Consider the following 12,773-nt stretch of genomic DNA (forward strand, 5'->3'; position numbering starts at 1 on the left):
ACATCTTTGTGAAGAGTCTGATAAATAAAACATATGTGTTCGAGAAAATGTAAGACATGTTATTTGGTCTTGAGTGTGTCAAAGTGCAGTGCCACACCTCTGCACAAAGCATTCTTCTATCACATGTCACTGTATTTCATTCTGTGGAATTCAAACGTGTAATATTCTGTAATGGATGCCATCAAACTATATTCAGAACAGTGGAAATTAAAATGTCTTGTGGTGCCTCTCCTGCTCCCAGTCAGCCGGTTTGACATCCTGCTGCTGCTCCTCCTCCTCCTCTCTCTCTCTCTCTCTCTCTCTCTCTCTCTCTCTCTCTCTCTCTCTCTCTTTTTTAAAAAAAAGATAGAACCTTGCAATTAATATTGAATGGGATTATTTGTAACTGGGAAACTGGGAGAACAAGAACTCTTCAGAAAATTTTTCACTCTTTATTGCCTATTAGATAATAACTTGCTGTTTTGTGTGACATAAAATTAAATATAGAATACATAAAACCAGTAAAGACAAGAGCCAAGCAAGACAGTAAACATTTCTTCAATCTGTTAGCCCTAGCATTTTTTTTCTCTCATCTTGCAACAGCTTTACCTGATGTTTTTCCTTTCCTCATCAAAGTGCGTCAAGCATTTCACTATACGAAAAAAAAAAGGTCATAGTCTAATACCGAAAAGTTATTAATGCAAATAATACCAAAGACTGGTGTGGTTTCTCGGTTTGATTACTTGTATTTTGTCACTGTCTGCTAGATAAAATTAAATAGGCCTGCCTAATATTGCAGCAATTGTAACACACACCAAATAAACAAGACTGTTTTGGCACAAATGGTCATTTTTATAACATGACAGAATTTAATTCATAAAGTACCAATATCAAATGCCTATTAGGCCTACTACAAGCAAAAAACTTTATGTTCAGAAACAGTTTCACATTTCATCCACATGCTCCAGATTCTCAAGCATGAGATCAAAAAGAAGTAGTACAAAATTTTTGTATAAATTAGGAATCATCATATTCTTCCGTAATTTGTGTGATGTCCCCATTTCTTCTCCTTCCTCATTCTAACAAACAATCTCGTCATCACTAATTCTGTAACTATTCCTGCCAGTGTCAAAACTTATTCTCTGGTTAACTTCACTAACACTGCCACAATCACCGGTTTAGTTATGCTGCATTTATTCTCTGGTTAGACCTTATTACGTGTTCGTACAGTGTGTTTTCTACACTACTCCCAGAATAGAACTTAAGCAGCTGCTAGCTGGGGACTGTACACTGGCTCTTTCTACTATAACGGTCTGGCCAAAAATTTTCGGTCAAAATTTCTTTTTCTTGGATACACTAAGAAGATAAACTTAATCTTTCTTACCTGTTACTCCTATTAGTCATTTATTTCCACTCTGGTAGTCTGAATATATGGATTTCGATAGTAATTATAACAATGCTGATCATTCGCAAAACCAGTCAACAACATAAACAGTGATTGGAATTCACCCATTCAGCTTTGTTCCGCTCAGCTCATGTAGCCCCGTCCCCTCCTTTCTGCAGGGAAGTTTATTTCCAGATGTGTCAGGGATTATCCTGGCACAGACATCACGTATGCCATGCACGCATTCAAAAACCAACTTATGATTCATTCAGAAATCAACATAGAATGTGTTCAAGAACCAACATGATGCGTTTCAAAATCATATGAATAATAGATAGACCAACGTGCGCTGGATGCTAGGCACTTTGTGAAGTGAGATTTTTTTCCACAAGAATATGAATTTGGCTCCTCCCCCCCCCCCCTCCAAAATTGCCACCTGGGGCAGATACCCCAGTTTTCCCCCCACCCTCTAGATCCAGGCTTGTCGATGCATTACTCTGACAGCTTGGGCATGCCAGTAGAATTTTTCCGGGTAGCATTTGGCTGCTTGCTGCAACTGCTTATACAGCTTACAGCCTCACTTCTGTAGCCAGAATTGGGAGAAGGTACTACTCATACGCGACTCAACTGCACATTCACATGAGCTTGCTCGCAACTGCTCAAACAAATCTAATGTAAACAGTTGTGACATCACGCTCATTGGAGGCAATTTGTTGTTATGAAGCACTGCATGGTCTTCCTAAAGCCTTTGATGCATTTTGATGTTGGTAGACGCTTGTATGAGCACTACATTTGGTTGTTGTATATGGCGCATTTCCTTTGCAACTTAAATTTTATTTTATTTTATTTTTTTCCTCTCTCATTCATGTTTCATTGCTACAGTTTTGTCCTGCAGTAGAGAGATACAGTAACATCCTTTGAAACTTTCTAGCAGATTAAAGCTGTGTGCCGGACTGAGATTCAAACTTGGGACCTTTGCCTTTCGCACGCAAGTGCTCTACCATCTGAGCTACTCAAGCATGACTCATGACCCGTCCTCACAGCTTCAATTCTGCCAGTACCTCGTCTCTTCACAGAAGAGCTTCTGTGGAGTTTGGAAGGTAGGAGACGAGGTACTGGCAGAATTGAAGCTGTGAGAACTGGTCGTGAGTCATGCTTGGGTAGCTCAGGTGGTAGAGCACTTGCCCACAAAGGGAAAGGTTCCAAGTTTGAGTCTCAGTCCAGCACACAGTTTTAATCTGCTACGAAGTTTCATATCAGCGCACACTCCACTGCAGAGTGAAAATCTCATTCTAGTAACATCCTTTGTTAGAGTATCGGTTCTTACCAGTCAAAATTACAAAAATGTAACTGAAAACTAAAACAATTCTAAAAAATTTCCAGGTTTTTCCCAGTTTTCTCCTGGATGAAAAAATTGCCAGGTTTTTTCCCGGATCTCCCAGTTGTCCCGGGTCGTATACACCCAGTTAGTAAATAAGCAAATGGGTAAAGCAGGTACACAGTCTAAAAAAACTAGAACTGAATCTCAGTTGTTTGTGTGTGCCAACCAACTCTGTTCTCAAATTCCTATTTTGACAGCCAGTAAACAGGTTAAATGGGTGTCCATTCATTTCCAACTTCTATTGATAATCAAATATCTATCTGAAAATAATACTTCTGATGTTTTCACTCTATACATATCATTCACATTGGCAATCCACTCAAAATATATCCAAATGAATGAGGTATGGAGGAGATTGATAGAAGGGGTGAGGAGACAGGGAAGGGTCGGGGGGGGGGGGGGGGGGGGGGGGGAATAGGAGATACATAGGGGGCCGCAGGCAGGGGTTGATTTATAAAATCAAATCCTGTGTTTAGCAATTAAAGCAGGAGTGCCTCAGACAAACTCAACAGCATCCACTGTATTAGACAGAACACCAATTAAATGCATGCTGCCCCCTTGTGATTCAATTACACTGAGCCTATACAAATACTACAGCTTTGCTGCTTGTGAACTTCTGCAATTTCTATACTGTAATTTTTATAGCAGCAAATAATACTACAATGTTGTCAATATAATTAAAACTGTTCACAGAATAAAAAGCTTACCTTTAGAACCACTAAGTGCCATTACAAGAGGACTGTTACTTCTATGCAATTCCTTCAAACAAGCCTTTCCTGCATGATCTCGAATAACGGACAATTCCTTTAGAATGACAGCTTCAAGTGTCTCTTCTTCTGTACATCCTGGTTGGCACGTAAGTAGACCTTCATGCATTTGTCGAATGTATGCATCACATTTGCTGTACCTAGTCATTGTAACACAACAAAATATTTCAGACTCAATTACACCAAAGAATAGCTTTCTATATATTTTTTAAAATGTCCAAATCAGGAGCAGGAGGGAGGGGGGAGGGGGAGAGATGAAGTAGGGGGGAGAGGGAGAGGGAGAGGGAGAGAGGGGGAGGGGGAGGGGGAGGGGGAGGGGGAGGGGGGAGGGGAGGGGGAGAGGGGAAGAGGGAGGGAGGGGGAGGGGGAGGGGAAGGGGAGAGGGAGGGAGGGGGAGGGGAGGGAGAGAGGGGGGAGAGAGAAGGGAGGTACGAGGGTGCATAAGGCAAGTCTTGCAGCAGGGATGGTCACAGGGGTACGAGCCATAGGGTAGGGAGAACTTGCCCTATGCACCCTCCTACTACCACCTATACCAGCCCTGTAACAGGCAAAACATATACTATCAAAGGGAGAGCCACCTGTGAAACAACACATCATATACCAGCTGTACGTAAACACTTTTCAGCCTTTTACATTGGCATGACTACCATCAAATTATTAGTTAGGATAAATGGGTACTAGCAGCATGAGTATACTGTAAATATACAATATCCTGTTGTCCTGTTGCACAGCATGCTTTACAACATGGCAGTTGCAACCTTGGTGCCTGTTTCACCACACGCGCCATCTGGGTTCTTCCCCCAGACACAAGTTTCTCAGGACTCTGCAGGTGGGAACTAGCACTACGTGTCCTGGGTTCTTGTCGGCCACCTGCACTTAATTTATGTTATTTTCTTCCATCTCAGCATTTCTTCACAATAATTACTCCTTTTGTCACTCCACTTTAGTTTTCTACATCTTTCATTTTCTTACCTGTCTATTTTTCGCTGTCCCCCTCCTGCTCTGTTACAGTAATGCACAAAGCTTTTCACTTTTATTAACTCGTACACAATGTTTTAGCAATAATCTCTGTCTTGCATATTACCTGTCTTCCACCTTTAAGCTCCCAGGTCTTCAAATCTCATCCGGTGCAGTCCCCAACAATCAGTCTTTCTTTCTCACCCCGTCCAGTAAGTCCACTCTGATTTTGTAAGTCCACATTAAGTTGTTTCTCACTGTTAAATAAACTATCTAACAACTGTACTACATTGTCAGCACTTATTTATGCAACAATTGTATCTTCTTCTAAGTCTTGAGAAGGTCGAATTACAGTGCGTACTTCAATGCAAGATTCTTTCAATAATTTCCACAATGAAACTCTGTCTCGAAATCTGGCAGAAACCCAAAGAGATTCTGGCACACCAGTGGCAAGACGCAATCAATACCTTCATTGCACGATAACATCGCTGAAGTCACTGATGACAGTGCCAGTAAAGCAGAGTTAATTAACACAATTTCCCAAAACTCTTTCACCAAAGAAGACTAAGTAAAAATTTCTGAATTCCAACCAAGAACAACTGCCAAGATGAGAAACATAGAAATAGATATCCTCGGTGTCACAAAGCAACTTAAATCACTTAATAAAAGCAAGGCTTCCGGTCCAGATTGTATACCAGTCAGGTTCCTCTCAGAGTATGCTGATACAACAGTTCCATATTTAGCAATTATATACAATCACTCACTCACAGAAAGATCCGTACGTAAATACTGGAAAATTGCTCAAGTCACACCAATACCCAAAAAAGAAAGTAGGAGTAATTACAGACCCATATCACTAATGTTGATTTGCAGTAGGGTTTTGGAACATATACTGTATTCGAACATTATGAAGTACCTTAAAGAAAACAATTTATTGGCACATACTCAGCATGGATTCAGAAAATATCGTTCTTGTGAAACACCAACTAGCTCTTTATCCTCGTGAAGTAATGAGTGCTATCGAAAGGGGATGTCAAATTGATTCCATATCTTTAGATTTCCAGAAGGCTTTTGACACCGTTCCTCACAAGCATCTTCTAATCTAACTGTGTGCCTATGGAATATTGCCTCGGTTGTGCTACTGGATTTGTGATTTCCTGTCAGAAAGGTCACAGTTCGTAATAATAGACGGAAAGTCATCAAGTAAAACAGAAATAATATCCGGCATTCCCCAAGGAAGTCTTATAGGCCCTCTATTGTTCCTGATCTATATTAACGACATAAGAGGCAATCTCAGTAGCCGTCTTAGATTGTTTGAAGATGATGCTATCACTTACTGTCTTGTGAAGTCATCAGATGACCAAAACGAATTGCAAAATGATTTAGATAAGATATACGTGGTGCGAAACGAGGCAATTGACCCTGAATAAAGCAATGTGTGAAGTTATTCACACGAGTACTAAAAGAAATACACTAAATTTCTATTACACGATAAGTTACACAAATCTGAAGGCTGTAGATTCAACTAAATACTTAGGGATTACAATTACAAATACCCTAAATTGGAACAATCGTGTAGATAATGTTGTGGGTAGAGCCAACCAAAGACTGCGATTCATTGGTAGAACACTTAAAAGGTGCAACAGGTCTACTAAAGATAATGCTTACACCACACTTGTCTGCCCTATTTTGGAGTATTGCTGTGTGGTGTGGGATTCGCATCAGATGGAACTGACAGATGACATCGAAAAAGTACAGAGAAGGCAGCTCATTTTGTATTATTGTGAAGTAGGGGAGATAGTGCCAAAGACATGATATGTGAATTGGAGTGGCAATCATTAAAACAAAGGCATTTTTTGTTGCGATGGGATCTTCTCATGATATTTCCATCAGCAGTTTTCTCCTCTGATTGTGAAAACGCTCTGTTGGCACCCACCTACATAGGGAGAAATGATCATCATGATAAAATATGAGAAATCAGGGCTCACACAAAAAAATTTAAGTGCTTGTTTTCCCCGCGCACTGACAAGCACTTTATTGTGAATAGCAGAGTAATCATTTAGATGCAGATGTAACAAGGAACCCCATGACAGTGAGATTGCAAAAGGCCAATGATGTTTATGCCATTTGATGCTTCACATATTGTCTATCACGCAACCCCAATGTTGCTAAGAGCGACAGGAGGCAGGACTGGAGGTTTCCAATCATGAACACATCATGAGGCTATGGAATGTAGTTGAACTGTTTAGTTGACGAGTAACTCAAAACAGCGCTACAGCACTAGTGTTGTTGATGCACTGCAGAGAAACGGCAATGATAAACAGGGAAAACATTGCATTATATTTACACCACAAGTTGCTGAAATTGACACTTCATTTAAAAAAACACCAAGGAATTTCACAGAGTGAGAAAGAATGAGAAAGAAGTGGCAGATGAAATATTAAGGTTTCTGCAAAACGAGTTGGTCAAATGTGTGGTGTATTATACGCTCAATATGTGGGAAACATACATGAGGAGTACAATTATGATGATACGTGCTTAACAAGGGAAAATAATGCAAAAACAGGTGTCGACCCATGTAGTTCATCATCCTTGTCAAATAGGGAGACAGAAATTTTGTCTCCAGTGAAACATAGTAAAGGACAATCATTATCAAAGTAGTGGGTACTGAACAAATTACATACATGGAAGATCGTCCGCAGAATAGTAAAAATCCAATTATGAACAAATTTCAAGTCCACAGCAATACGACTGTGTAGTGCATAAGAAAAACTATGGATATTCAAGGGATGACAAAGCACACTTGTAACAGAAATTGGTGTTTGTATGTTTCAAGGATGTTTGACACAATTTATAGGGTGCATATGATAGTGACATACTATGTTTTGCACATCAAAATGTGCGACAGGATATAATGATTTCAAGGAAAGCAGTGGATGGTTGCATTACTTCAAGTACTGCTATAGTATTGGAAGATGTAAGATAACAAAATTTCAAACACAGTGTCAACTTTACGGTGCACAACAAACTGCAGAAGCTCCCTGAAAATTTGTAGATGAGATAAATAAAATTATCCTATTGTCCAGCAACTTTGACCAATAAGGATTTGAAGAGGAAAAGCATATGAAATGAACCCTGGAAACTAGAGGTACCAAGAGAGTTGTATCAAGATCAACTAAAATCAGTGCCTGAACACATTCGAATACAATTATGTAAACTTTTAATCTGGATTTTAAATTGTCTGGAAAGTTATTTATTGTGACATGATAAATTGGAGGTGCTCTTCCCACTACAACTTCTGCTTGCATGCATGATCTCGCAGGGGCAGGGAATAGCTATGTCACAGCAAGCAAAAGTTGTAAAACAGGCATAAGAGAATTACAACTATGGAATGAGTACTGCTTTTGGCCAAAACCTCATCAAAATAGCTAGCTTTTGCTATATTCCTGGTTCCTGGTTTGCACATATAAATACACTCCTTTAGAGAAAACTATCCTTCCTGAAAAGTCTGCTGCATTACAATTCATACCAACTGGAACCATACGACAAATTCAGCCACTGTATGCTTGTTCTTTCAATGTCTATAAATCATATTGTCACACTGTCTGCAGCTACGTCTCAAAGAATAGCCACTTTCACAATAAACTCCAAGACATACAGACAGCTTCGCATTTGGTTGTATGCCATCACATTCCATCAGTTCTCATTGCCCTGTTACATCAATATGGTTCAATGTGCATTCTTTAAGAGTGGATATCTAGCTGAATGTCCTGCATGCTTTGTACCTCCAAAGGAATTCGCCTTCAATCTCAATGGTGCAAACCTTTGTGATCACTGCAGCAATTCGGTTTTTATGGTGCAAGTTAATGGTTTCTTTTGAACATTTCTTGAATGTCAACAATGCCCATTTAGTGAAGTATAACACATACATCCCATAGAAGACTGATCTCTGCATCTTCCAGACACTCATTTCCTGCTGCCCTCCTGATGCACATGGTGAGTCATTAGCATCTAATTTTTTCCTGTCAAAGTTGTTAGACGAAAACTTCTTTGTTAACAGAAAAGCTTCTTTCAATGACAGCATTTCCATGAAACATGCTTAACAGCTTCTGCACGAACTTGATGAAATCATAGTTCGCACTTCGCAGTAAATTCATCTGAAAGTGATCAAATTTGCCCTTCTTAGGATTTATTTGTTTCAGCTATTTTTCAAAATATTAAGTATTCTTTCTTCACTATGTCAGCTGTTGATGGAGTTGTATGTTGCTCTGCCATAAATTCTTCCAATGTAATTGTCACTCAAGAATTTCTGAAAACTGAGTTCTCCATAAAGTTCGTTAGATAAACAAGAGCCATTTTCGACTATCTTCACATTCAAAGGGCTCTTCTCAGAAATTTTTAGATATATACTTTGCAAAATACCTGTGCACGCATTCCTCAAAATAACCACATACAGCCCAATGATAACACAACTCCAAATTTCTCAATCCACACCCGCCCCTCTCAATGCTGCAAACCACAGTAGCAGAGACTTTCCTTACAAGATTTGCACAGACAAACAAGTCCCCTATAGATAACAAAGACTTTTATGAGTTCTGCTGAATTTTTATAATACATTTACACTGATAAGCCAAAACATTATGATCACTGCCCACTGCAACGCTGGATGTCGCCTGGTGGCATTGCAGGCACGTGACTTGGTGACAAAAGTATGTAAGTAGAGCAGACATGGATGGGGGATCACCCTAACAACGATTTGAGCTGCAAATGGGGAAATCCACTGACATAAGCAACTTTGACAAAGGGCAGATTATTATTATGAATAGCCTGTGAATAAGTATCTCAAAAATCGCAAAGCTTGTCGAATGTTCATATGTTACTGTTTTGAGCACCTACAGATAGAGAGAGAGGGACAGTGAAACTATCACTAGGCACTAAATGGTTGTACATTCATAACTCTTTACAGAAATTTATTGAAAAGGCTGTGTATGTAAAGATAACTGGTCATTTTATTTCACATAATTTGCTATCAAATGTACAGTTGTATTTTAGAAGTGGTTTAACAACTGAAAATACTATATTCACTTTTCTCTATGAGGTACTGGATGGATTAGACATAAGATTTCAAATGCTAGGCACCTTTTTTTATTTAACTAAGGGGTTTATTTGTGCTGATCACAAAATATTGCTCCAGTAGTTGGACCATTGCAGAATATGGGGAGTAGCTCACAGTTGGCTCACCTCTTACTTTAACAACAGACAGCAAAAGGTATTATTCATAGTGTTGAGAATGGCTATTATGTGGGGTCTGAGTGTGGTACAGTCAAATGGGGGGTGCCCGAGAGGTCAGAGCTGGGACCAGTCCTGTTCTTCATTTTTACAAATGATATGCCCTCTAGCATTACAGGTGATTCTAAAATACTTCTCTTTGCTGATGACACTAGCTTCGTTGTAAAGGATGTGTGCAACATAGACACTGTTTTAATTAGTGCAATTCATGACATGAGTTAATGACTTGTAGAAAATAACTGATGCTATATAATAGTAAGACCCAGTTTTTACAGTTTCTAACACACCATTCAACAAAACCCAAAGTTTTAATTTCACAGAATGGGCATATGATTAGTTAAACTGAATACTTCATATTTCTAGGTGTTCAGATAGCTAGTAAGTAGTCATGGAAAGCCCATGTTCAGGATCTTGTTCAAGGATTTAATGCTGCCATTTTTACTATTTGAACAGTATCTGAAGTAAGTGATAGTTCGACATGAAAAGTAGTCTACTTTGCTTCATTTACTTACGATGTATGGTATTACATTTTGGCATAACTCTTCCCATTCTCAAAGGACACTTCTGGCTCAGAAGTGGGAGGTTCGGGGAGTAAGTGTAGTAAGTTCACGAACTTCTTGTCGACTCCTGTTCTTTAGTCTGTGTATTCTGACAATGGCCTCTCCATATATATATTCCTTACTGTCATTTCTTGTTAACAATATCAGCTTATTCCTAAGAATTAGCAGCTTTCACTCAGTTAATACTAGGTAGAAATCCGACCTACATTTGGATTGTACTTCCTTGACTCTTGTGCAGAAAGGTGACCAGTATAATACTGCATCCATTTTCAGTAACCTACCACAAGAATTCAAAGATCTTAGTAGTAATCCTTGTGCTTTAAAACTGAAACTGAAGAGTTTCCTCATGGGTCACTCCTTCTAGTCTGTCAAGGAGTTCCTTGAAAAATTAACATGATTCCTGTGTTATAATGTTGATTGCATTTACATAAATCAGCTTGTCGTTTTTGGGTTCATAGACATTTTACTTTATCTGTTATTACTTTCATGTTGAAATTTCATGATCTTGGAGATTAACTCTTCAATTTGGTCCTACAGAACTCGATGTGTAAAAAAACATGGGGTTCAGAGGCTTCTCTACTCTGTAAAACAGGACACATGGCGATCTGTGGCATCTCTGCCAAAAAGAGCACAGTTGCAGTGGGCACGGGACCATCAGGATTTGACTGTAGATCAATGGAAATGTGTCGGCTTTTCTTGTGAATCACACTTTTGCTACACTAGGTCGATGGTTGTCTCTGTAAACACTGTCATTGAGGTGAACACCAGCTCAAAACGTGCAGTGCACTATGGACACAGGCTGGTGGAAGCAGTATTATGCTATGGGAGACATTCTCCTGCACTTGCATGGGACCTGTGACAGTAATGAAAAACACGCTGACAGCTGTGAAACACCTGCATCCTTTCATGTTTGATGTCTTCTCCAACAGCGTAGTCACCTTCCACTAGTACGAATTTCCATGTCTCAGAGCTAGAACCATGCTACAGTACGTTGAGGAGCATTACACTGAACCCACACAGAACCCACACTGATGTCTCGGTGACCACATTCACCTGATGTAAATCCTGTGAAACCAATCACTGTTTCTACTAAACACACCTGACTAACACACAAAATGAAATCCATGACCAGTCACTCAACTTCATTACTTTCATGACCACCTGTTCATTTTCATTACTGTTTCATGAAGTTCATGAACTGCAGACACCCAGGTAAGGCATCTGTCTTGAAAAGTGCTTTGACACTGGAAAATCTGAAGCTTTTTCAGGGCGAATTCTTGGGATATCAATCCTACTAATTAGATTGTAATAATACAGGGTGATTCAAAAAGAATACCACAACTTTAAAAATGTGTATTTAATGAAAGAAACATAATATAACCTTCTGTTATACATCATTACAAAGAGTATTTAAAAAGGTTTTTTTTCACTCAAAAACAAGTTCAGAGATGTTCAATATGGCCCCCTCCAGACACTCAGGCAATATCAACCCGATACTCCAACTCGTTCCACACTCTCTGTAGCATATCCGGCGTAACAGTTTGGATAGCTGCTGTTATTTCTCGTTTCAAATCATCAATGGGGCTGGGAGAGGTGGCCGAAACACCATATCCTTAACATACCCCCATAAGAAAAAATCGCAGGGGGTAAGATCAGGGCTTCTTGGAGGCCAGTGATGAAGTGCTCTGTCACGGGCTGCCTGGCGGCCGATCCATCGCCTCGGGTAGTTGACGTTCAGGTAGTTACGGACAGATAAGTGCCAATGTGGTGGCGCTCCATCCTGCTGAAATATGAATTGTTGTGCTTCTTGTTCGAGCTGAGGGAACAGCCAATTCTCTAACATCTCCAGATACTGTAGTCCAGTTACAGTAGCACCTTCAAAGAAAAAGGGACCAAAAACTTTATTGGCTGAAATGGCACAGAAAACGTTCACCTTAGGCGAGTCACGTTCATATTGAGTTGTTTCCCGCGGATTCTCAGTGCCCCATATACAGACATTGTGACGGTTGACTTTCCCGTTAGTGTGGAAAGTTGCTTCATCACTAAACACAATCTTTGAAACGAAAGATTCATCTGTTTCCATTTGAGCAAGGATAAAATCACAGAAATCGATTCTTTTAATCTTATCAGCTGCAGACAGTGCTTGAACCAATTTCAGACGATAAGGTTTCATAACTAACCTTTTTCGTAGGACTCTCCATACAGTTGATTGTGGAATTTGCAGCTCTCTGCTAGCTCTGCGAGTCGATTTTCCTGGGCTGTGAACAAATGCTTGCTGGATGCGTGCTACATTTTCATCACTCGTTCTCGGCCATCCAGAACTTTTCCCTTTGCACAAACACCCTTTCTCTGTAAACTGTTGATACCAACGTTTAATACACCACCTATCAGGAGGTTTAACACCATACTTCGTTCGAAATGCACGCTGAACAACTGTCGTCGATTCACTTCTGCCG

At 39.8% G+C, this 12,773-nt stretch overlaps 1 protein-coding gene across 1 annotated transcript in view; it reads right to left on the reverse strand.

Moving 5' to 3' along the window:
• Positions 1-12,773, reverse strand: part of LOC124801714 (DNA-directed RNA polymerase III subunit RPC1) — a 242,528-nt gene that overhangs the window by 115,912 nt on the left and 113,843 nt on the right. Inside the window, exon 14 of the mRNA XM_047263093.1 lies at positions 3,452-3,651. Coding sequence (XP_047119049.1) covers positions 3,452-3,651 — 200 coding nt within the window. The remainder of the gene's footprint in view (positions 1-3,451; positions 3,652-12,773) is intronic.

Source organism: Schistocerca piceifrons, chromosome 1 (assembly GCF_021461385.2).
Source record: "Schistocerca piceifrons isolate TAMUIC-IGC-003096 chromosome 1, iqSchPice1.1, whole genome shotgun sequence".
NCBI lineage: Eukaryota > Metazoa > Arthropoda > Insecta > Orthoptera > Acrididae > Schistocerca > Schistocerca piceifrons.